General features: G+C 40.7%; 1 protein-coding gene across 1 annotated transcript in view; it reads left to right on the top strand.

Annotated features, from left to right (window-relative positions):
• LOC308661933 (venom factor-like) overlaps positions 1 to 21455 on the top strand; it is a 123938-nt gene that overhangs the window by 90296 nt on the left and 12187 nt on the right. Inside the window, exons 31-34 of the mRNA XM_081317204.1 lie at positions 10326 to 10476; positions 18141 to 18195; positions 18969 to 19056; positions 20699 to 20788. Of these exons, the coding sequence (XP_081173330.1) occupies positions 10326 to 10476; positions 18141 to 18195; positions 18969 to 19056; positions 20699 to 20788 (384 nt within the window). The remainder of the gene's footprint in view (positions 1 to 10325; positions 10477 to 18140; positions 18196 to 18968; positions 19057 to 20698; positions 20789 to 21455) is intronic.

The following is a 21455-nucleotide window of genomic DNA, read 5'->3' on the forward strand; positions in this document are numbered from 1 at the left end:
CTGCTCTCTTCCCCGGCTTGCTGTGGGCGCCGGCGGCTGTTCCTGAGGTCCGGCGAGTCACTCCGCGGCCCCTCCAGCTGATGGGCGGGTGGTTGCAGAGCTCGTCGGCGGTTGCGCTCTTTCGCGGCTTCCCCAGGCGTCGGGCGGGCGGCTGCTGGGTTGCTACGGCGGCTGCGCGCTTTCCCGGCTCTCCAGGAGGCGACGGGCATCGGTGGCTAGTCCCGGGGGCCGGTAAGGGATTCCGCGGCTTCCCCAGGCGTCGGGTGGGCGGCTGCTGGGTTGCTACGGCGGCTGCGCGTTTTCCCGGTTCTCTGGGAGGCGGCGGGCACCGGCGGCTGGTCTCGGGGCCCGGTGGGTCGCTCCGCGGCCTCCCTGAATGTCGGGCGTGCCGGGCCCGACAGTCGGGACTCCCTAATTAGTTTGAAAAGTAGTGTTGATTCCAGCTTGACGTCAAGTTTCCAACGTATGGGCTTTTCAAGTGACTCTGAGGCATTGTTTACCTTAATGCTGGTGCCAGGGAGCTGGCTTCAGACAATTTTTTTTCCTCCATTGTGGGATCTTCTCCAACTCTTTGCCAGACTGCCTCCCAAACTTAGAGCCAGTGACGGGAGGTCGGAACTCCCTAATTAATTTAAAAAGTAGGTAGATTCCAGCTTGATGTCAAGTTTCCGACGTATGGGCTTTTCAAGTGACTCTGAGGCATTGTTTACCTTAAAAGTCCTTTATTACCCTAATACACCGGCAAATGCTTGCTCGAAGGAAGCTGGAATCTGAAATCTCCGCCCCTTGCACAATGTATTAAAACACAATTCTCCACCTTTCTAATTTTGTCATTAATCATATTCTCCAATTAATTTAAATAATCAGTTTCCCTTCCGTTAGAAGATTTGCCGAGGCCTTATCTTATTTGGTTAGAGATGGCCTTGAAGGTGCATTCCTACTCATCCCTCCTCCCAACTTTAAACTAAAGCAATACACAAGTCTTAAAGCAATACACAAGTTTAACATATGAAATAGCTACTTCTTCATCTCTTGTCAAGCAATAACATTTGATGTTAGCAGCCTTGACATAGGATGCACATCCTATCTATATATAATTTTCAAATATCTTAAATTTAATAACCAAAATTTCTTTTACTTCAATGTTTAATACTTCCTCTCTCTTCCTCTTTATTTCTACTATCTAATAGTTAAACTAATAATTTTTTTCTTTTTCTTACTGCTACATAGAGACCTATTTATTACATTCATCAATAAGATTTTAGCTTATATATATCTTAATCATCTTTACCTGACCTTTACTTACAAATCAATATTCAGATTTAACTGTTAGTAATTATAGTTCTAAATTTTACATGACCAAAATTTTCTTTATCTCAATTCATAACAATATCTTATATTCAAAATACACATCTTATCTATTTAAGTATATTCTATTTTAATTCTCATAAGTAGGTCAAAACCCCATTCTTTTTCAGTCTTATTCTAGCTTTCTTTCTTTGCCAAATCATCTTCCATGTCCATGTTTCTGGGTCATCAAGCAAATCTCCTTCTATTGTTATGTCTATTATTTGACGTTGCAGAAACCATCCAGTCGCCGTTTTTTTGAGAGGACTAAGCAGATCCAGCAGGTTGTCTCTTTATTTTTACATCTTGACGTAATTGTCCTGAACTGTTTGTCTTCTCTTCCATCTGTTTTTCTTTTTGATCCTCAGGTTCCTTCTGATTTGTATAAGAAGTCTTTTCCTTTTTCAATGTTATCAATTTTTTTTCTGGATTTTCCATGGTCTGTATTTGTTGAGTAGTTAAATCTTCTGTCATAGTATTTAATTGTTCCACTTTTTCTGTTGTATTCTATATAGATGATTCTTTAATTATAGTCATAGTTTGAGTTTCCATATCCGGGCTGCCTTCTTGTTTTTTTCTGTACCTTCTTATTTCTTCACCAGCTGTAAGGGGATTTTGAAGAATTGCTTTCAACATAACAAGAATTTGTTCCTGATCTTCTTCCATAGGATCCATTATTTTTTCAATGTTTTAAACTCCCCTGGGTAATCGGTCACTGCTGTTTCTAGAGGGAGGACTAAGATCTCCCTTCCCTCTCCACAGGGGAAAAAATACTTTAGCACCTTATGCAGGTACAGAAAATAGTTAGGATTTAAGATAGGTAGATCTCCCCAGTCTCTTCCACGCTGCTTTAAAGTTGCCTGATGGTAGGTGTGACTTCGGCTGTCTGCAGCCTAGTGATGAGCCATATTTCTATGGCTGGTCTTTCGCCCACCACTTTGGAGGATTTCGCTGGCTCTAGTGGGAGAGCTACCACTCTCCCACGATCCAGCAAGGGCCCCTTGTTGCGGGTTGCCTCTACAGGGCGACTTTCCCAGCGATGCAAAACTGGATGGGGAAGATGGAGCTTGTCTTCCAGCATCCATGGTGGCCATGCAGCAAATCAGAAGTCCATTCTTCATGTGTTTTAGTCTTCAGGACTTTGATCATCTTAGTAGCTCTTCTCGAATTTTTTCCAAATTCTCAATATCTTTTTTGTAATATGGTGACCAAACTACAGTATTCCAGGTATGGTCTTACTAGGGTTTTATAAAGTGGTATTAATATTTTACATGATTTTGATTCTATGTCTCTGTTTCTACAACCAAGGATTGTATTAACTTTTCTGGCTGCTACTGCACACTACTGACTCATAGTCAAGTGATTGTCCACTAGAACTCCAAGGTCCCTCTCACAGTTACTGTTTTTAAGCCAGGTTTCACCTAATCTGTACTTGTACCTTTGATTTTTCCTGTCTAAATGTAAAACTTTGCTTTTCTCCACACTGAAACTCATTTTGTTGGATAGGGCCCATTGTTCAAGTTTGTCAAGATCTGTTTGGATCCTGAGTTTGTCTTCTGAGGTGTTTGCTATTCCTGCCAGATTAGTGTCATCTGCAAATTTGATGAGTTCCCTTTCAGTTCCCTCATCTAAGTCATTTATGAAGATATTGAAGAATACTGGGCCTAAGACAGAACCTTGTGGTACCCCACTGCTTACTTCTCTCCATGTGGATGTAATGCCATTGAGGACTACTCATTCAGTATGGTTTGCCAGCCAGCTACAGATCCATCTGGTGGTGATGTTGTATATTCTACCTTTTTCTAGCTTACCAAGGAGTATGTTGTGGTCTACTTTGTCGAATGCCTTACTGAAATCTAAATATACTACGTCCACAGCATTTCGCTGATCTACTATTTTAGTCACTTTATCAAAGAATGAAATAAGATTGGTTTGGCATGATCTGTTTTGAACAAACCTGTGCTGGCTACAAGATATAACTTTGTTTGCTTCTAGTTGTTCACAGATCTGTTTTTTATTATCTTTTCTAGGATCTTCCCAGGTATTGATGTTAAACTGATGGGTCTGTAGTTTCCTGTACCCATTTTTCCCCCTTTCTTAAAGATGGGAACCACATCAGCCCTTTTCCAATCCTCAGGTATTGCCCTGGTGCTCCAGGATTTTTGAAAGATATGGTGCAGTGAGATAACATCTACCAGCTCATTCAGAACTCTGGGATGCAGTCTGTCAGGTTCCAGTGATTGATATACACCAGGGTTCTCTTACCATTTTCCTGCTTATTCTAATTTTTGTTTCTAGTTTGTCTTTTGCTGTGGGTTTTTTGGTATGTTGGACTGTAGTTTCTTTTTGTGTGAAGATTGATGCAAAGAATGAGTTAAGCAGCTCTGCTTTCTCCATGTTGCCTGTTATTTCCTTTCCATCCTCTCTCTTTAGTGGATCTACAGTTTCCTTAACTTGTTTCTTGTTGTTAATATGTTGGAAGAAACTTTTTTATTGTCCTTGATATCTGTTGCAAGTCTTTGTTTGTTCTGAGCCTTTGCTTTCCTGACTTCATCTTCGCATGTTCTGGCTGTCTGCTGATAATTGGCCTTAGATATGTGCCCCTCTTTCCATTTTTTGTATTTGTCCTTTTTGTCTTTCAGTTTGTCAGAGAGATCTTTGTGCAGCCATACTGGTTTCTTCATGAATTTCTTGATTTTCTTTTTCAGTGGTATTGTGCTGGTCTGGGCTTTTATGATCACATTTTTCAGAGTTCCCCATGCTTCTTGGGTTGTTTTCCCCTTTAGGATTTTCATCCATGGAATCCTTCCTAGGTTCTCTCAGTTTGTTAAAATTGGCTTTTTTGAAGTTTAAGACACTGGTTAGATTGTTTACTATTGCTAGTATTTGCATTATATTAAATTCCAGTATGACGTAGTCACTTCAACTCAAGGTTCCAACAACTTCAACTCCCTCTATCACTTCTTCTCTATTAGTAAGAATTAAGTCCAGTATAGCCTTACATCTAGTTCCTTCCTCCACCTTTTGGATGATAAAGTTGTAGGCTAGGTTGGTTAGGAATCTGATCTCCCACTCACTGCAGAATTTGTCTCCCAGTTGATATCTGGATAGTTGAAGTCTCCCATTACTACTGTGGTATGCTTTCTACATACATTTGTTAACTGGTTGGCAAAGAATTCATCTATTTCTTCTGATTGATTGAGTGGCCTGTAATATACACCTATGGCAATGTCACTTTTTTATATATACAATATATTGACCCATATACATTCTGGAGAGATTTTATCTTTGATCATGTGCATTTCTGTAGATATGTAGTGTTTTCTTACATATAGTGCAACTCCCCCACCGCTGTAATGCCAACTATATCATACTCACCCTCATGTACTATTGCTTCTAGTTTGCCCTGTTTGTTTCTCAAGCTTGAGCATTTGTATATAAGCATTTAAGGCATTTATGCCTGTCTATGGGTATGTTTCTCTGCATCTCCTGATTGTTGTTTGAGTTTTTCTTTTTTCTCATCATTGCCTACCTCATTGTTTGATTTGCTTTCTTGGGATTTATGATTGGTTTGGGGTTCTAGAGATTCTAAAGATTGGTCACCCTTCACCCTCAATTTTAGTTTAAAGCCCTCCTGATGATTTGGGCCAGTCTTTTCCCGAGTACATTTTATCCTGTTTTCATGAGATGCAGCCCATCCCTTGCCAAGAGTCCTTCACGTAGGAAATGCAGTCCATGATCCAGGAAACCAAAGTTTTCTTGGTGACACCAACCCTTTAGCCCAGGGCTTTTCAACCTTTTCACCCATTGTACCATTTTTAGGATATGGCAACATCTGAGTACCACCAGTCACCTAGCAAGGTGTCAAAAATTTGATGACCAAAAAAAATAAAAAGGAAAAAAGTGATGAAGTACAGGTAGTCCTCGACTTACAACAGTTCGCTTAGTAACTATTTGAAGTTACAATGGCACTGAAAAAAGTGCCCCCCAAGCCACAGCCGAGCAAGACACCTGCCTGCCCGCCCAATGGCGCTCTTCCTCCTGTCTGAGGTTTTCATTGTTGTGAACATTTCTGTTGAGGATTGGCAGTGGGGTTGGGGTAGGAGGTATTTGGTTTTTATTTCCCCCTCCATGTGCTGGGTGGTTGCAGCAGGTTTTGGTCATTTCACATGACCCTGGGACACTGTGACTGTCATAAATATGAATCAGTTGCCAAGCATCTGAATGTAAATCACAAGACCCTGGAGATGCTGCAACATTCCAGCTGATCGGTGCTTCTTCTGGGCTCAGCAGAAGCACCAGGATCAGTGCTGAGCTCCAGCTGGAGCCTGGCACTGATCCTGGCACTTTCACTGAGCCCTGACAGCCCTGAAGAAGCGCTGATCCTGGCGCTTTCGCTGAGCCCTGACAGCCCTGCAGCTCCAGCCATCTCTCGCTCAGGCTTCTGTGGTGCTGCCACCAGTTCAGCTCATTTCCCTCCCCCGCTACCACTTTTCTAGGATGGTCGCGTACCACCTGCCAGATGCCAATGTACCACAGGTGGTACACGTACCACTGGTTGAAAAGCCCTGCTTTAGCCAATGGTTTATTTCTAGAATTCTTTTTCCCTCAATAAGTGTTGATCTTTCATTGGGAGTACTGATGAGAACACTACTTGTGCTCCTAGCTTCTTAACTTTATTGTCTAGCAAGTTGTTTATAATCTTTCACTATTGAACTCAGGTTCTTTGTGGTGTCATTTGTCCCAATGTGGAGAAGGAGGAAAGGGTAATAATCTGTAGGCCTAATTATTTTGGATAGGTTCTCAGCCACATCTTTGATTTTTGCTCCAGGGAGACAACATACCTCCCTGGATTATATGTCCAGTCTGCAGATGGCTGATTCCAGGGCTTTTTTTCTCATAGAACGCTCAGAACGGCGTTCCGGCACCTTTTTTTGGGGGGGAAAAAGCTCCCTTATTGGCTTTCCTAAGCCTATTGCAGGGCTAGGCAATCTTGGCTCTTTTTTATGACTCGTGGATTTCAACTCCCAGAAATCCTGAGCCAGCCATGCTGAGGGGAAAGGTAGAGGTTTCCAAGCTGAGCCATGCTGGCTCAGGAATTCTGGGAGTTGAAGGCCTTGAGTCATAAAAGAGCCAAGGTTGCCTACCTTGCTCTAGAGGAGGACATTAACATTATTTACAGGATTACTTCTTTAGGAACTAAACTTTTAGAATCTAAAACAGCTAATTCGAAAAAGCCAACAGGAAAGAACCTCACATTTTTCATCTGCTTCTGTCTTTTGGAAGGTAAAATTAGATAACAAAATAATCTATTTCTTATGTTAACATCTCTGCAATGAAATTAAAGGTAACAGGAAAGAAATGAGAAACATTTTTCTCAATGTAATTTAGCTGATTCTAGAAAAAAATAGTATCTTTTGTAAATACTCTTGAAAACTATTTTGAATCTATAACCATCTATTACAACTAAACCACTTTAAATTAAACAATTCTTAAGAATGAAATATGCTTAATTTGGACTTTACTTTTACTGTTTGGACTGTTGTGTGTTTTGAAAAATAGATCATTTAGAATCTAGTTATGTTGCACTTCAGTCTTTACATAGTTAACCTAGTATAAACATAACAATATATGATGTTTTCACTGGTGAGCTTAACATCAATAACAACATTTATTAAAAAGGCTAAAATAATTTCTGGTGGTATTATCTGTATATTAAAATTTTGGACAAGCAGTGATCATGTATCCTAGCATAAGATGTTACATATGTGCATAAGCGTAGTCAGTAGCATATGCCTTTTTAAAAATATCAAACATGCAAAGAAACAAAAATAAGTCCAAAATATTTGTATTACATCCAGAAATGCCAACTTTGCAACCAATATTTCTCATCCATAACTATGGCACCCTAAGGATACCTGCATACATGCAAATGCTTCTCTGGGATCAGTAACGCACCAGGGATTGCTTTTTCCTTCCAGTAACATATACCTAAAACCAGTTTATTGCATTTGGCAATTGTACTAAAAAAATCTCATTGTCAACCAATATAATTCATTTAATTTGAAATCAAGTGAAAATTTGATTTAAATTATTTTATTAAAACAAATTAATGGCAATTCTTTTATAAGAAGTTGCCTCAAACAAAATGAGTTTGACATGCCTGCTCTAGATAGTTGAATGCTCCAAAATAAATTCTAGAACTGGCCTGTACATGCAGCCTACCAAGCACCCTTGGACAGAGCACAGACTTTTTTTAAAGTAATAAAATCACCACCACTGCCCTGAAAGTCATGTTGCCTAGTGCCTCCATGGCTTACCATGACCACAAGCTCCAACACTGTAGATGTTCCTCTAGTCACCAAATCAGTGATTAGCTCACCAGCATTCCTTTGCAGAACACAAAGATTTTTAATTTATCAGTGTGGGCCTTTCCCTTCTACAAGTTGCACAGATCTCTTCTAGATTTTCCTCTTGTCTTTCCGAGTTAACTCCTTGGTCTGTCATTGAGCAAGAATTGACTTTGTAGGGAAGCATATTATCATTTGATGTATATTTAACATATGTTCTACCATTATTTACCAATAATATAATATTTGTATGCAATCCACATGGCAAGGTTTGCAGCAATTTACAATAGAAAAAAATATATATTTTAAAATCATAAGATTAAAACATAAAAGCAGAGCTTTTTTCCCTCATAGAACGCTCAGAATGGCGTTCCGGCACCTTTTTTTGCACACACACAAAAAAAACTTTTGCACAAGCTATGCTATTCCCTCTATTGGCTTTCAAAAGCCTATTGGCTTTCGAAAGCCAATAGGAATTGCTGCTGTGCGCGCCAAAAGACCTTGCTGGCAAACGTTGCACTGGCTAGTTGTCTGCAGCGAAAGCAAGTAGGCAGGAACTTTGCATCCCTCCCTGCTGCTCTACTACACCATCTCAACTAGGTAAGTAAGAGAGGACAAGGAGTGGGAGGTGGGTTGTGTGGAGTCCATGTGCACTCCTTCCTTGTGCTCACCCGTGTCAGCCAGGCTGGTGGCCTACCTGGTGCTTGACCTGTACCACTGTCGCCTTGCCCTGCATGCCTAAGTGGCTGCCCTGCATCGCCTGGCCCGCACCGTCTCCGCTGCCCACCCCACGCAGCCCCGCCATATAAAGTGGGCCCTGCTGCTCCCACAGCACCAGCCACGCTGGCTCCGGCCCCCAGGGGGGAGCCCGCCACCAACACCCCTCACACCCGTGACCACAGCAGCGCCCCCACCCCGCCTCCTGCACCCACCAAGATGAAAGTTCCGGCACCTTTTTCTTAGGAAAAAAGCACTGGCTGATTCTATTCCTTTGAGGATAGAATCCCCTATTACCAACACTCGCCTTCCTTGGGGGGGGGGGTGCAGTCTGGGGTGTTTTTCTGTTTGTCTCAAGTGCGTTTGTTGATGTGACTTTTTTAGGGATATTTGAAATTGTTTCTTTGGTAGGTGTCTGTATCGTTGTGGAGAAGGTTGTGGGTCTGCATGTTTACATCAAAGGGGAGAAATCAATTGCTCAGTCTTAATGGGACTGCTTTTGGTTGGGTTGGATAGGGCAGAAGGGATTTGTTAGTGTATGCTGCTTCTTTGTTTGATTATTTTGTTTCCTTCTATGTGTGACATACCTCCATTTGTCTTCCTCCAAGTGTTTATCAGTAGGATCAAATGCTCTGGGAGTTATTTGTTCATTATTTGGTTCGGTTTGGGTAGAGCTTTCTTTTGTATGTTGGGGTTTGGCTAGAATTGCCTCTAAGTCCTTTACTTTTTCCTCCAATAGTTTACATAGTTTACCTCTAATACATGTATAGTTTGGGTGTTCTTTGGGCATAAGCACATACATGAAACATGTATTGCATACCACAATAGTATCATTCACCTATTCCATGAGTTTGTTATTTGAAAATCTCTCTTTTTGGTTGGTGGATGTGCTTTGCTTTAAGCCTTGTTTCTAGCCTCTCTGTTCTAGGTAATTGTGCCTATGTTTTTCTATACATTTTCCTGCCTGTTTGTGCTTGTTTTTTTGCCTTGTTATTTATGTATAGATAAAAGTATGTGGCAGTATGTCCTTTGGTTTTAAAGGAAAAAAGTTGCAATTTATATTGAAGTTAAAAGTTAATGTTAGGATAGGGCTATTTAACGAAGGGAAGGGCTACTTTCTCCTCAACAAGGGATTTGCTTTTAGCTTTGTGCTCTCTCCTAAAAATTCATCCCTATCCTTCCTTTTATTAATTTGCTCCTTATTTATCTCTATCCTTTCTGCCTTGCTTTTTTGACTGCCTTCCTGTGCTCAACTGGTCTTTCTAGTTGCCCCCAGTTGCGTCCAGCCATTGCTCCTCTGAGGTCTCTTCTATGTTCAGCTAGTTTTTCTGTGCTGAGCTGGTCTAATAGACCCTGGTCTACTGCTGTCCATAGCACCTGGGCTGCTGCCATCTGTGGGCCTTGGTCTGCTGCTGTCGTAGCACTTGGTCTACTGTGCTGCAGTGTTCCACCACCTCCACCAATAGTTCCACATCCACGTTTGCTGGTCCATTGTACCTGTTTTCTGCTTCCTGCAAACAGGGCTGCCTGGATGGTTCACAGTGAGCTCTCCTCTTCTCTCCCTGGTTGGCTCTGCTCCACTATCTCATCTGCTCTCCTGTTTCTCCTCTCTGCCAGTTGTTGCGCTGCATTCAGTCTGCTTTCTCTCCGCTCCACAGCTGATTCTCTTCTCTGTTCTGCAAATCTTTCTTCTTTTCTCTTCTCCAGTCTTTTTTATTTTTCTGACTTATCTTTCCCTCTTTCCCTCTCCTCCTACTGTTTTGTCTTAGTTTAAGATAGCTTAGTTTAATAGCAACTTCTCTTCCCCTCGATGTAACCATGCTTTCTCTGTGGCTGCCATCTTGGATTTGTAAAATCAAAGTAGCCAAGGAACTGCAGTTGAAGGTCATGCTAACCCTGATTGCTTTTCAGACCAAGCTCAATGAAGACTTCACTGTGTCAGCATCAGGTGATGGAAAAGCAACAATGACCATTTTGACGGTCTATAACGCACAATTACAGGAGGATGAAATTGTTTGCAACAAATTCCATCTTGAGGTTTCTGTTGAAAACATCCAATTGAGTAAGTTTGACTTCCTAGAAATAGTAGATTGTAATGAAATTTGGGGGGGGGGGCAATTAAAGTTTTTGTGTTCACCATGTCAGGATCTCAACATGGAACAAACTTACTCTGCTATTTGTTCACAAGAAAGTCTCTCATACTTAGTTGAGATCCAGTTCTAGCAGTCAACAAAATAATTCATTTCCTTTTGCCCTGAACAAGAAGGTGTTGAAAACACTGAAGGACAGGTTTTGGTGTTGAAATATGTAGATTGGAACAGGCATTGAAGTGGCAGGCAACAAGCATGCTATCTTCCATTGTATTTCTTCAGAGGCAAAGGGAACAATCCTATTGGCAGATGTCTAGCAAAAAATATGAATTCTACCTTTTGAGGGAGAGGATCACTGACTGGGCTGCTGCTGGGGAGGCTGTGCCAGGCATGCAGTGCCTCCTCCTGTGGCCTGACTCAGTCAAGGACAGGGTAGGCCCTCCTCTCCTTGTCCCACGAAGGGCCTAGGAGCCCCAGTGGGTCAGGCTAGATGGGAGGGAGCTGTCCCGCTTCCCTCCCCCTTGCTGCATCAAAGGGAAACATGTTTAAGTGTCCACCGCAGTGAAACGCCAAGGGACAGGCATCCCGCAGTGAATTTCACAGGAGATGGGGGGCGGGGTAGGCGTGCTGGAAGGCCATTGCCAGGGAAGAATGCCAGCGAAGTGCCCACCAAGCCAAAATACTGGTGGTGGGTCAGTTGTGGTGGTGGGGCCATGAAGAAATGGGTGCAAAATTGTGCCTGGTGTGAATTGTCCTAGATCAGAGGTGTCAAACTACCAATCCGCGGGCTGGATGCGTCATCAGGAAACTGCACCCACTCCATTGCCGGCAATGGAGAAAAAGCTCTGATACGTCACACGACGTCACGTGATGTTGTGAGTTTGACATGTCTGTCCTAGACCCATTCCAGACTTAGTTTTGACAAATGGAGATAGGGTACCAGAAGCTGAATTGGGGGGAAACTTAGGTTCCAGTGATCACCAATGCCTTTGGTTTGACATTAAAACTAAAAATGGTATAATATACAGTAAAACTAAAAGTTTTAGACTTTAACTGGACAAATTTTAACAAAATGGAGCATGTCTAAAACCTAATTTCAAAAGTTGGCATAAAGTGACAGGAATGAAGGTTCAGTGGATGCTGATAAAATCTGCCATCTTGGAGGTAACTACAGGTAGTCCTTGACTTACGACCACAATTGAGCCCAAAATTTATGTTGTTAAGTGAGACATTTGTTAAGTGATTTTTCCCATTTTACGACCTTTCTTGCCCAAGTTGTTAAGTGAATCACTGCAGTTGATAAGTTACTAATCCAGTTATTAAGTGAATCTGGCTTCCCCATTGACTTTGCTGGTCAGAAGGTAGCAAAAGGTGAGCACATGATATTGGGACACAACAATGGTCATAAATATGAATCAGTTGCCAAGTATCTGAATTTTGATCACCTGATAATGGGGATGCTGGAAAGGTCACAACTGTGAAAAACCGTCATAAGTCACTTTTTCTGTGCTGTTTTAACTTTGAATGGTCACTAAATGAACTTTTGTAAGTCAAGGACTACCTGTAGTTTCTGTGTGAGGTACATTAGTAAAAGCAAAAGAAAGAGAAACCTACTCTGGTTCACAGCAAATGTTTAACCAGTCTCTTCTAAGAGGACTGGTTCCCAGGACTGGTGAGCAGCTAATATTATACCCATCCACAAGAAGGGGAAAAAGTTAGAAACTGTAGGGCAGTGAGCTTAACACTTGGAGTAGTGAAATTAATGGAATCACTGCTGAAAAAAAAGAATGAATATTTAAAAGTGCACAACTTGATGGACCCAAAGTAGCATGGCTTTACTGAAGGAAAATTATGTCAGACTAATCTGATTGATTTTTTTAAACTATGTCACAAATGTTTTGGCTGAAGATGATGCTGTGGACATAGCCTATCTGGATTTTGGCCTATCTGGAAGTTCAGTGTGGGATAGATCCCAGTGTGTGTTTGTTAATGGAGCACAATGTGAACAGAGACAAGTCACATTCTGCATCCTGTTCTGTTCAATGTGTTTCTATGTCAGGGGTCCCCAACCCCCAGTCCGTGAACCGCCACTGGTCCATGGCATGCCAGCAACTGGGCCGCATAAACAAACGAAACCCCATGATTGAACCAATGGCATAGTTCTCATCTTCCTCAGAGCACACAAGTCCCATAACCATGTCAAGGTAGCACCTCAGTGGGTGTTGTTGTTGTTGTGGTTGTGGTTTGTCACACAGTCAGCCAGATGTTCAGACTGGATTTGGCATTGTCCACCTATCAGGATGCAGGCAGCATGAAAAACCATGCCCCCCTCCGGTCCGTGGAAAAACCTTTCTCCATGGAACCAATCCCTGGTGCCCTAAAGGTTGGGGACCACTGTTCTAAGTGATATAACAGAAGGATTGCTAAGTAAAGTCTGAGTGGAGGGTTTTTTTTGCTGATAACACAAAGGTAATAAAGTTGATGTTCCTGGGGGTATTCATAATGTGGAAAATGATTTGGCATTGTTGGAAAATTGGTCCAAAGTGTGAAGACTGCAGTTCAATGTTTCTAAACATAAGATCATGCACTTGGGGAAAAAGAATTCTTTGGCAGGGTACAATATCAAGGGTTCACTGTTAGATAGAACAACAGAAGAAAAGGATTTAGGTCTACTCATTGCAGATGGCTTCAAAATGAGTAAATGGTGTGGTCAGGCAGCTATGAAGTCAAACAAAATTCTGAGATACATCACTAGAGGAATCACAAGCAGAAGATGGAGGTTCTAATGCTGCTCTATAGGGCTTTGGTCACACCCCATTTAGAATACTGTGTCCAGTTTTGGAGATAAAACATAGAAAAAGATGTTAATAAGATTGAGTGAGTCCAGATATGGGCAAGAAAAATGGTGCAAAGTGTGAAGGAAAAAAACATATCAGGAGAGATTGGAGGAAATGAATATGTTCAACTGGAGAACAGAAGGGATGTGGGGGGACATGATTAAAATATTTAATATATTAAGGTTGTGAATAAGGCTCTAGAAGGCAGTATGTTCAATATTAAGCAAAAAACAAGAACACATGGGCATAACCTCAAACTGACAGGAGGGAAGTTCAAAAGTAATGTTAGAAAGTATTACTACACAGAAAGAGTAATGGAAGCTTGGAACTAACGTCTAGCACAGGTAGTAGGTCAGTCACCAGTAACTGTTTTAAACATAGTTGAGATAAACAAATATCCATCATCCAACAAAATTTTAAAAATAGAATTAAATAATAATAGCATAGATAGTACCAATAGTAATAGGCTCCTTGGGCAATGCTGCTCCACATGAACACTATTGGCATTGACAAGTTCACCATCAGTCAATATGCAAAAGGTGGTTTTGCTCAGCTTCCATCCTATTTCTGTAACATCATCAAACATCCACATCTCCTATCCCAAGAATTTGGAAAGAACTTGATAGGTAGACAATGCCAAATTTAGTCTGAACATCTGGTTGACTGTGTGACAAACTATAACAACAACACCCATTGAGGTGCTACCTTGATGTGGTTGTGGGACTTGCGTGCTTTGAGGAAGATGAGAACTATGCCAGAGGTTCAACCATAGTGGACAGGTCTCATCAAAGGAGTCAGACAAAGAATCTCTCTCCCATAACAAATATGGTGAGATGTAAATTACAGAAATCCATACTGGCTTGGTTGTCGCCCAGGTTAACTACAGCCACACTAGATGTTGGAGGATGTTCTGAATGTTCAGATTAGCCCAATGTTTCACCAGTTAAAAAAAATGTGCTGGTCTCAGCTTCTGGTTGTCTGTGCGATAAGATAATAATAATAATAATAATAATAATAATAATAATAATAATAATAATAATAATAATAATAATAATAATAATAATAATAATAATAATAATAAAATAACTCAGGACTATTGGCTGAGCAACCAGGATCAGCACCTGCACAACTACTGGAAAGAAAGATGCTTACCTGTCACAAATATCTAGTGATTGAAACAAAAAAAATGATGATATGTTAATTATAGATCAAGTCCAACAAGAAAAGGATATTTGAAATGGATGCACCAGTTTTTGGAAAGAACAACATCTGGAATCAGAAATAACAGAAGAGAGGCTAGCAGATCAACACTGATTTATAATATAAAATAAAGTATTCACAGAAGCAGAATTGGAAGAACTGCAAAGGTATACAAAGGACAACGAAATCATAGTGTCATGGGTCCAATAACATAGCTTGTAGAGGCAAATCAGGGCGAGTTGGCAGTAGAGGAATCCAGCAGAGTTATTTGGAAGCCAGATGCCTTTTCCTCTGCCTCAGAAGGAACAAAGTCTCATAACTATAATAGAAGAATTGAAACAAAGAATAACTGAGCATCAACTAGAACAGCATAAAAACATTAGAACAAGGTTGCCTATGTTGAAACTTGTTTCAAAGAAACAGCTAGCATAACATTAAAAGATGCCAATACTGCAATATCAAATACAAGCACCAGCTCAATGCAAGAAACAAACTAATGTATAGTCTGAATAGCTGTATAGCTGCAGTTATAACTGAATACCTGGGACACAAAATAAACAAAGAAGAAAAAAAGGCAAACAGTGTGCCACCAAAATATAAAGTCAAACTGGAAAAATAAGATCAGCAAGCTGAGAGCAGATGCAAGCTATAATAAATGAAAGAAAAGAAGCTGAAGAAAACCAAAGAACATCTAATCAAGAAATAACACTTAGAAACAAGGAAGATCAAGTTAGCACTGGAAATAATAAAGCAGCAAATAATAGTTGTAGGCAAGAAGATTAGCAGATACAAAGAACAAATTGCAAATTATAGGCAGAACCTCCAATTTCAATCTAATAAGAAACATTTCTACCAGACCATCAGTGGAGAGACTGCAGTAAATCAGTCAGCACCCGACAAGGAAGAAACAGTACAGTTCTAGGCTTAGATGTGGGATAACCCAAAGAAATAACAACAAGGATGCAGCTTGGTTAACATTGAGAGGAATCTTCTAAGGCAGGGGTGTCAAACCTGCAACATCACATGACGTGTTCCAATGTATTGTGATTTTTTTTTGCCATTGCCAGCAATGGGGTGGGCACAGTTTCACTATGATGCATCCAGCCCGTGAGTCGGCAGTTTGACATCCCTGTTCTAAGGAGACTCACTATCACCACTACTGTTTGTCATTGCACTGCTTCCTCTGTCAACAATACTCAGGCCATGTCTTTCAGCCATCAAAAACATCTGCCAAGCTATCCCACTTCCTTTACATGGATGGTTTGAAGCTGTATGGAAACATGCTATCTGAAATAGAATTGCTGCTCAACTCTGTCTGTATATTCAGCCAAGATATTGCAATGGAGTTTTGTCTGGACAAATGTGCCATGCTTACCATGAAACAGGGAAAAATAGTGGAAACTGACAGAATCAAAATGCCCTATGGAAATAATATCAAGAGTCTGGATGAATATAAATACCTGCGTATCCTTCAAGCTCACAATATCAAGTACAATGAAATCAAGAAAAAGGCTAGAAATGAATACATCAAGAGATTGAAGAAGATCTTAAAATCCAAACTCAGTGAAGGAAATACCATCAAAGTGATCCATACCTGGGCAGTCATTTGATAGATGTTGGAATAGTGGACTTGATTCAGACAGAACTAAGGGCCCTGGATAGGAAGACCAGAAGAATAATAACAATGAATCATGTCCTTCATTCACACAATGATGTTGATAGACTATAACTACCAAGGAAAATGGGTGGGTATGAAATGTTGCAAGTACATCAGATGGTTGAACAAGAAAAAAGGGCATTGGAAGAGTATCTGAAAGACAGTGAAGAAGATGCACTGAAGATAGCATATTAGGAAGACATAATGAGTACTGGAGAGACCAAACTGGCCTACAAGAAAAATCAAATGAAAAAAAGAAAGGAGGCATGGGAAGACAAAGCATTACATGGCTAGTACATTAAAAAAAACAGCAGGGAAAGTGTCAGGACCCACCCCAATCCACATCTTAGGAAAGAAAGAACTCTTGAACCAGAAATTGTCCAAAATGAGCTTTTACTAAAACATGTTTGGAGATGGAAATACTAGACAGGATCTGAAACTGTGTTACAGTTTGGTACTTTTTAAAGAGTCCCCGGTCGAACCCCCTCCCTTTAAGCCATCTGGTTTGTCCCGGATCAATTAAAATTCAGGTGTCAAATCCTTCCATGGGAAAGAGGGAACTCTCATGTCTTTACACAATTACTCCCTTCCTTTAGACATTTAAACCGGAGATACAAACCAGATCTCTTCCCCCCCCCCTTCCTTTGTTGTTTTAGTTCAAAGGTTTTCCCCCTGGTCTTTGAAGACAGCCTCCTGGCAGTCTGAATAAACATCCTTGCGCCTATTAACATCTTCTCTTCTCCTCCTTGGAAAAATGTCAGAATCCAGTGGGGTTGTAAGATTTTTAGAACATACATATAGGATTTTATGAATGGGATATAAATGGATATAAATGATAATGGCTAAGAGCAGGAAAGTTGAAGGAAGAGACCAAGGAGCTAATTCTGGCTGCACAAGACCAAGCCTTAAGAACAAATGCAAACACAGTCAGAATTGAGAAGACAGCAACAGATAGCAAATGCCATCTCTGCAAAGAAGCTGATGAAACAGTAGACCACCTGATTGGCTGCTGCAAGAAAATTGCCCAGATTGACTGCAAAGCAATGTCATAACAAAGTAGCAACAATAGTGCACTGGAAGATCTGCAGGAAATATCATTTGCCTGCAAACAAGAACTAGTGAGACCATAAAATAGAGAAAGTCATAAAAATGAAGAAGCTAAATTGCTCCAGGATTTTAGAATTGATGGACCACTAATCTTTTTCTTCCTTCTGTTTTCTCTGTTTCTGCTTCTAGGATACACAATAGTAGAAACAAATACACACAGAGAGACAAACACATGCACAAACATACACATAGAACAGCACATACTGTAGATATAAAAAACATAAATCTAGTTCTTGCAAAATGATGATTAGAGGCATTTTACACCCATCTTGAAAGTTCCTAGCTCATACATTTTAGAATCTACGCAACCAGTTCTTCAGTGATTGAAACTGGGTCTGAATTTAATTTATTATTCTTTAGTTAAACTTTGCCTATTCATAGACCTCTTTCAAGAATTCTTTAAAATACCAGTTATAGAAATAGAGGGTAAAAGTGATTAGGTTAATTCTTGGTTTTCCAAAGAGATGTTATAGCCAGTTGGACAAGAAAAAAAATCTAAATTTCATTGTTGCAAAATGAAGAATAAGTTGCATTTTATGCTCAGCTTGAAAGTTCCTAGCTCACACACTTTAGAATAAACAGAAACAATTCTTCAGTTATTGAAATTGGGCTTATGATTCTTTATTTAAAAATTCCTTATGCATGTGATTTCTTTCAAGAAGGAATCAAGCAAGAATAAAAATAGTGGGTAAAATGATTGCTTTAATCCTTGGTTTTCCAAAGAGATGTTATGGCCAGTTGGACAATCAAACTTTTCACCTTTAAAAAAAACTGCCAAGAATTTATTTGTACAGAGTCTGATTCCCCCCCCCCCACTTTCTCTTGCAATTTTTAGACTTAAAACAGGCAAAGGGAGCCAAGGGAGCCCTCAAGCTCAAAATCTGCACTAGGTAAGAATGTTGAATATTAAAGAAAACTGGATTGTAACAAGATATTTAGAGCAATAATTTGGAGAAGCACTCGTGTTACTTTTCAAGAAAATAGTTATACTTCTCCCAACTTTTAACTCTATGTCTGCCTGTATATTGATCTGTTTTTTGTGCATCTTCTTAATTTGTAACATTTTGTTCTTGGTGGATGAAACAAAGAACAGGCTTTAAATCATTGCAGTTCCTTCAGATTGATTTAGGGATGTAGAAATTGCAATATGCTACAGCAGGAGGGCCACTACATGAGTGGGCAACCTCCAGGGGACTCTAGAACTGTAGGCTAGACTCAAAAATTGAGAAAAAAATAACCCAGGAGAGAAGGCAATGGCCAAGATGTTGATGGGCAAATTTTACAAACTTTTTCATGAATTTATCAGATGTTGAGCCAGATTCAAGAGAATTATAGAGCGAGATTAATGGTAGGTCTTCAGCTTGGTTTTTCCATTTAAAGGACAAAAATACATTTAATTTTATGTTCACAGCTTCTGACTCAGTTTTCACCCAGATTAATAAACCTTAGAAAAACATCCATGAAAATTATTATGGGAGTTAGGAGCAAATACATTGTGATGGTTCATGTTCCAGCCTATAAGCTCTGCCAATAACTGGATTTCTCCCCTTCAAGATCAATCATTTTGAAAAACACAGAACTGCCCTCATAGCAATGAACAGGAAACCTATTTGTGAACTAGGAAATCCACCTTTGGTCATTTTTCCTCCATTCTTTATTTTAGGTTTCTGGGAGAAGTTGATTCTACAATGACAATAATTGATGTTTCTATGCTGACTGGTTTCCTCCCTGATGCTGAAGACCTTACAAGGGTAGGCAAGCTTTGCATGAGGCTTGAAATGGCCGTTTCTACAGTTCACTGAAGATGCTGAATTAGAGAATGTATTATAGGTAATCATATGCCTATACCACAGGTCGGCAACCCGTGGCTCCAGAGCCGCATGCGGCTCTTTAAGCCATCTCCTGCGGCTCCCAGTTGACGGTGCGCGCGCACCTCTCCGAACGGGCAGTGATGCGCGCGCACCTCTCCAAACGGAGAGTGGTGCCGCCCATTTGGAGAGGTGCATACACACCTGTCCAAACGGGTGGAGGTGTGTGCGCACCTCTCTGAACGGGCAGTGGCACCGCCCATTTGGAAAGCTGCTGTGGCCCGTTTGCAGAGCTGCTGCCTTCAAGGCGGTAGCTCTGCAAACGGGCCGCGGCAGCTTTCCAAACCGGCGGCAGCAGGTCTCCAAATGGGTACCGCCGCCGCCCGTTTGGGCAGAGGTGCGTGCGCACCTGTCCAAAGGTTTGGAGAGCTGCGTGCGCACCTCTCCGAACGGGCGGCAGTTTGGAGATCCCGGGGGTGGCTCCAGCGGCGCCCGGGCTGAAGGCGGCGCCGCAACCCAGTGCCCGTCACCAGGGAGACCCGTCGCCGCCGCCGCGCAGGTGCGTCCACATAAAAAAAGTGGAACTGTGCACGTGTGTCTGCGCACGCCCAAAAAACAAAACATTTTGCGCATGCGCAAAATGTTTTGTTTGTGCGCATGTGCGTGCGTGGACGCACGCGCACGGCTCCCACTTTTTGATGTGTGATGGAACTGGTTCCAAGTGACTCTTTTGCTTTTTCAGGTTGCCGACCCCTGGCCTATACTTGTAATGAAGACTTGATTCTGCAAAATTTTGCAAATCTAGTCAAAGTTATTTTAATTTGCTTGAAAATTACTCAGATGTTGTATGATTCAGTGGGCAGGAAACTTTGGATATAAAGTAATGCTGGAACAATGGGAGAATATGTGGACAAATGGTATAAAATTTACTCTAAATTATAATGTAAAAGAAAAATTTCATAAGATGATTTATTGTTGGTATTTAATACCAGATAAGTTGTATAAAGATATTTGAAATGAAATTGGAAATGTAAATGTAAAGAAGGAACGTTTTATCATTTGTGGTGGAAATGTGATCAGACAAAGAAATATTGCAGTAGGATTCACATCTTAATTCAAAAGATTCTCAAAGTAAATATAAAGATAAAACCGGAAACTTTTATTCTGGGTCTAATGGAAAAAGACTTAGAAAAAAATTGGAATTGGATGTTATATATGGTTTTTTTTTTGATGTTATATATGTTGATGGCAGCAAGATTACTTTACGTACAAAAATGGAAGGACAATTTAATCCCCACAATGGATAAATGGTTGCAAAAGTTGATGAAGTTAGCAGAGATGGCCAAATTGATTGCTTTGATTAAAGAAAAAAGTACATTTACATTTGTTTCTACTTGGAAACTACTTCTGGAATTTGTGCTTAAGGTGGAAAAAATGAATCTTTGTATATCCTGTGAACCTTGAAAATACTTTGGTCTAAATGTAACATGGAGCCAGTACAAATGACTTCAGTCATCTGCAATTCCATGTATTTGAATCATCTGCAACTCCTGAAGTCAATGTCATCTTTCCTTTCCTTGTTTAGCTCTCTAATGGAGTCGACAGATACATCTCCAAGTTTGAAATTGATAATAATATGGCTCAGAAAGGAGCTGTTATCATTTACTTAGACAAGGTAAATCAATTTCTTTGAGTACTGGCATGGTTTGTTACTTGGTTTACTAGGCAAACCCTGGAGTGTGCTATCCAGAAAAAGATAGGGTGTATATTCAGCAAAATAAACCTACATAATCCATTGTTAATTGCAACAGATCATACATCTAGTAAGAAAGAGATATAATAATCTCTTGCATTATGGGATACATTATATTTAAAGACTGCATCGCTGGTACATTTATCCATAAATGGATAAGTGTAATTCTGCCTCCTGTCTGTTTTCCATGATTGCAGTAATGTGTGCCACCAGCCCTTGAGCCAGTAAACATATGCTAGTCTAAATTATGCTACCAATCTATATTCTGCCATAAGAATGAGGGTGGTGAATGGCATTGTCCTTGGTAGATTCCTTCAACTTTGTTTTCCCTTCCACCAAGCATCATCTGTCATTGGGAGAACAACCTCAATCACTCCCCCTAATGTGGGGCAGAGTGGGGCAGGCTTAAAGAGATGCTTGGAATAACATATCTTGCCCTCTGTCAGGTGGCCTGACTTACAAATGGCAGATGGGTATTTTGGACAGGGGGAAGCATGGGGTGAGCCAGTTCACTCCATTCGTTTTGAAATCTCAAGCCCACCGTGATATATGTTGGTTCAGCGATTTGTGAACACAGCTCTAATATTTT

Source organism: Vipera berus (assembly GCF_964194415.1).
Source record: "Vipera berus genome assembly, chromosome: 2".
NCBI classification, from domain to species: Eukaryota; Metazoa; Chordata; class Lepidosauria; order Squamata; family Viperidae; genus Vipera; species Vipera berus.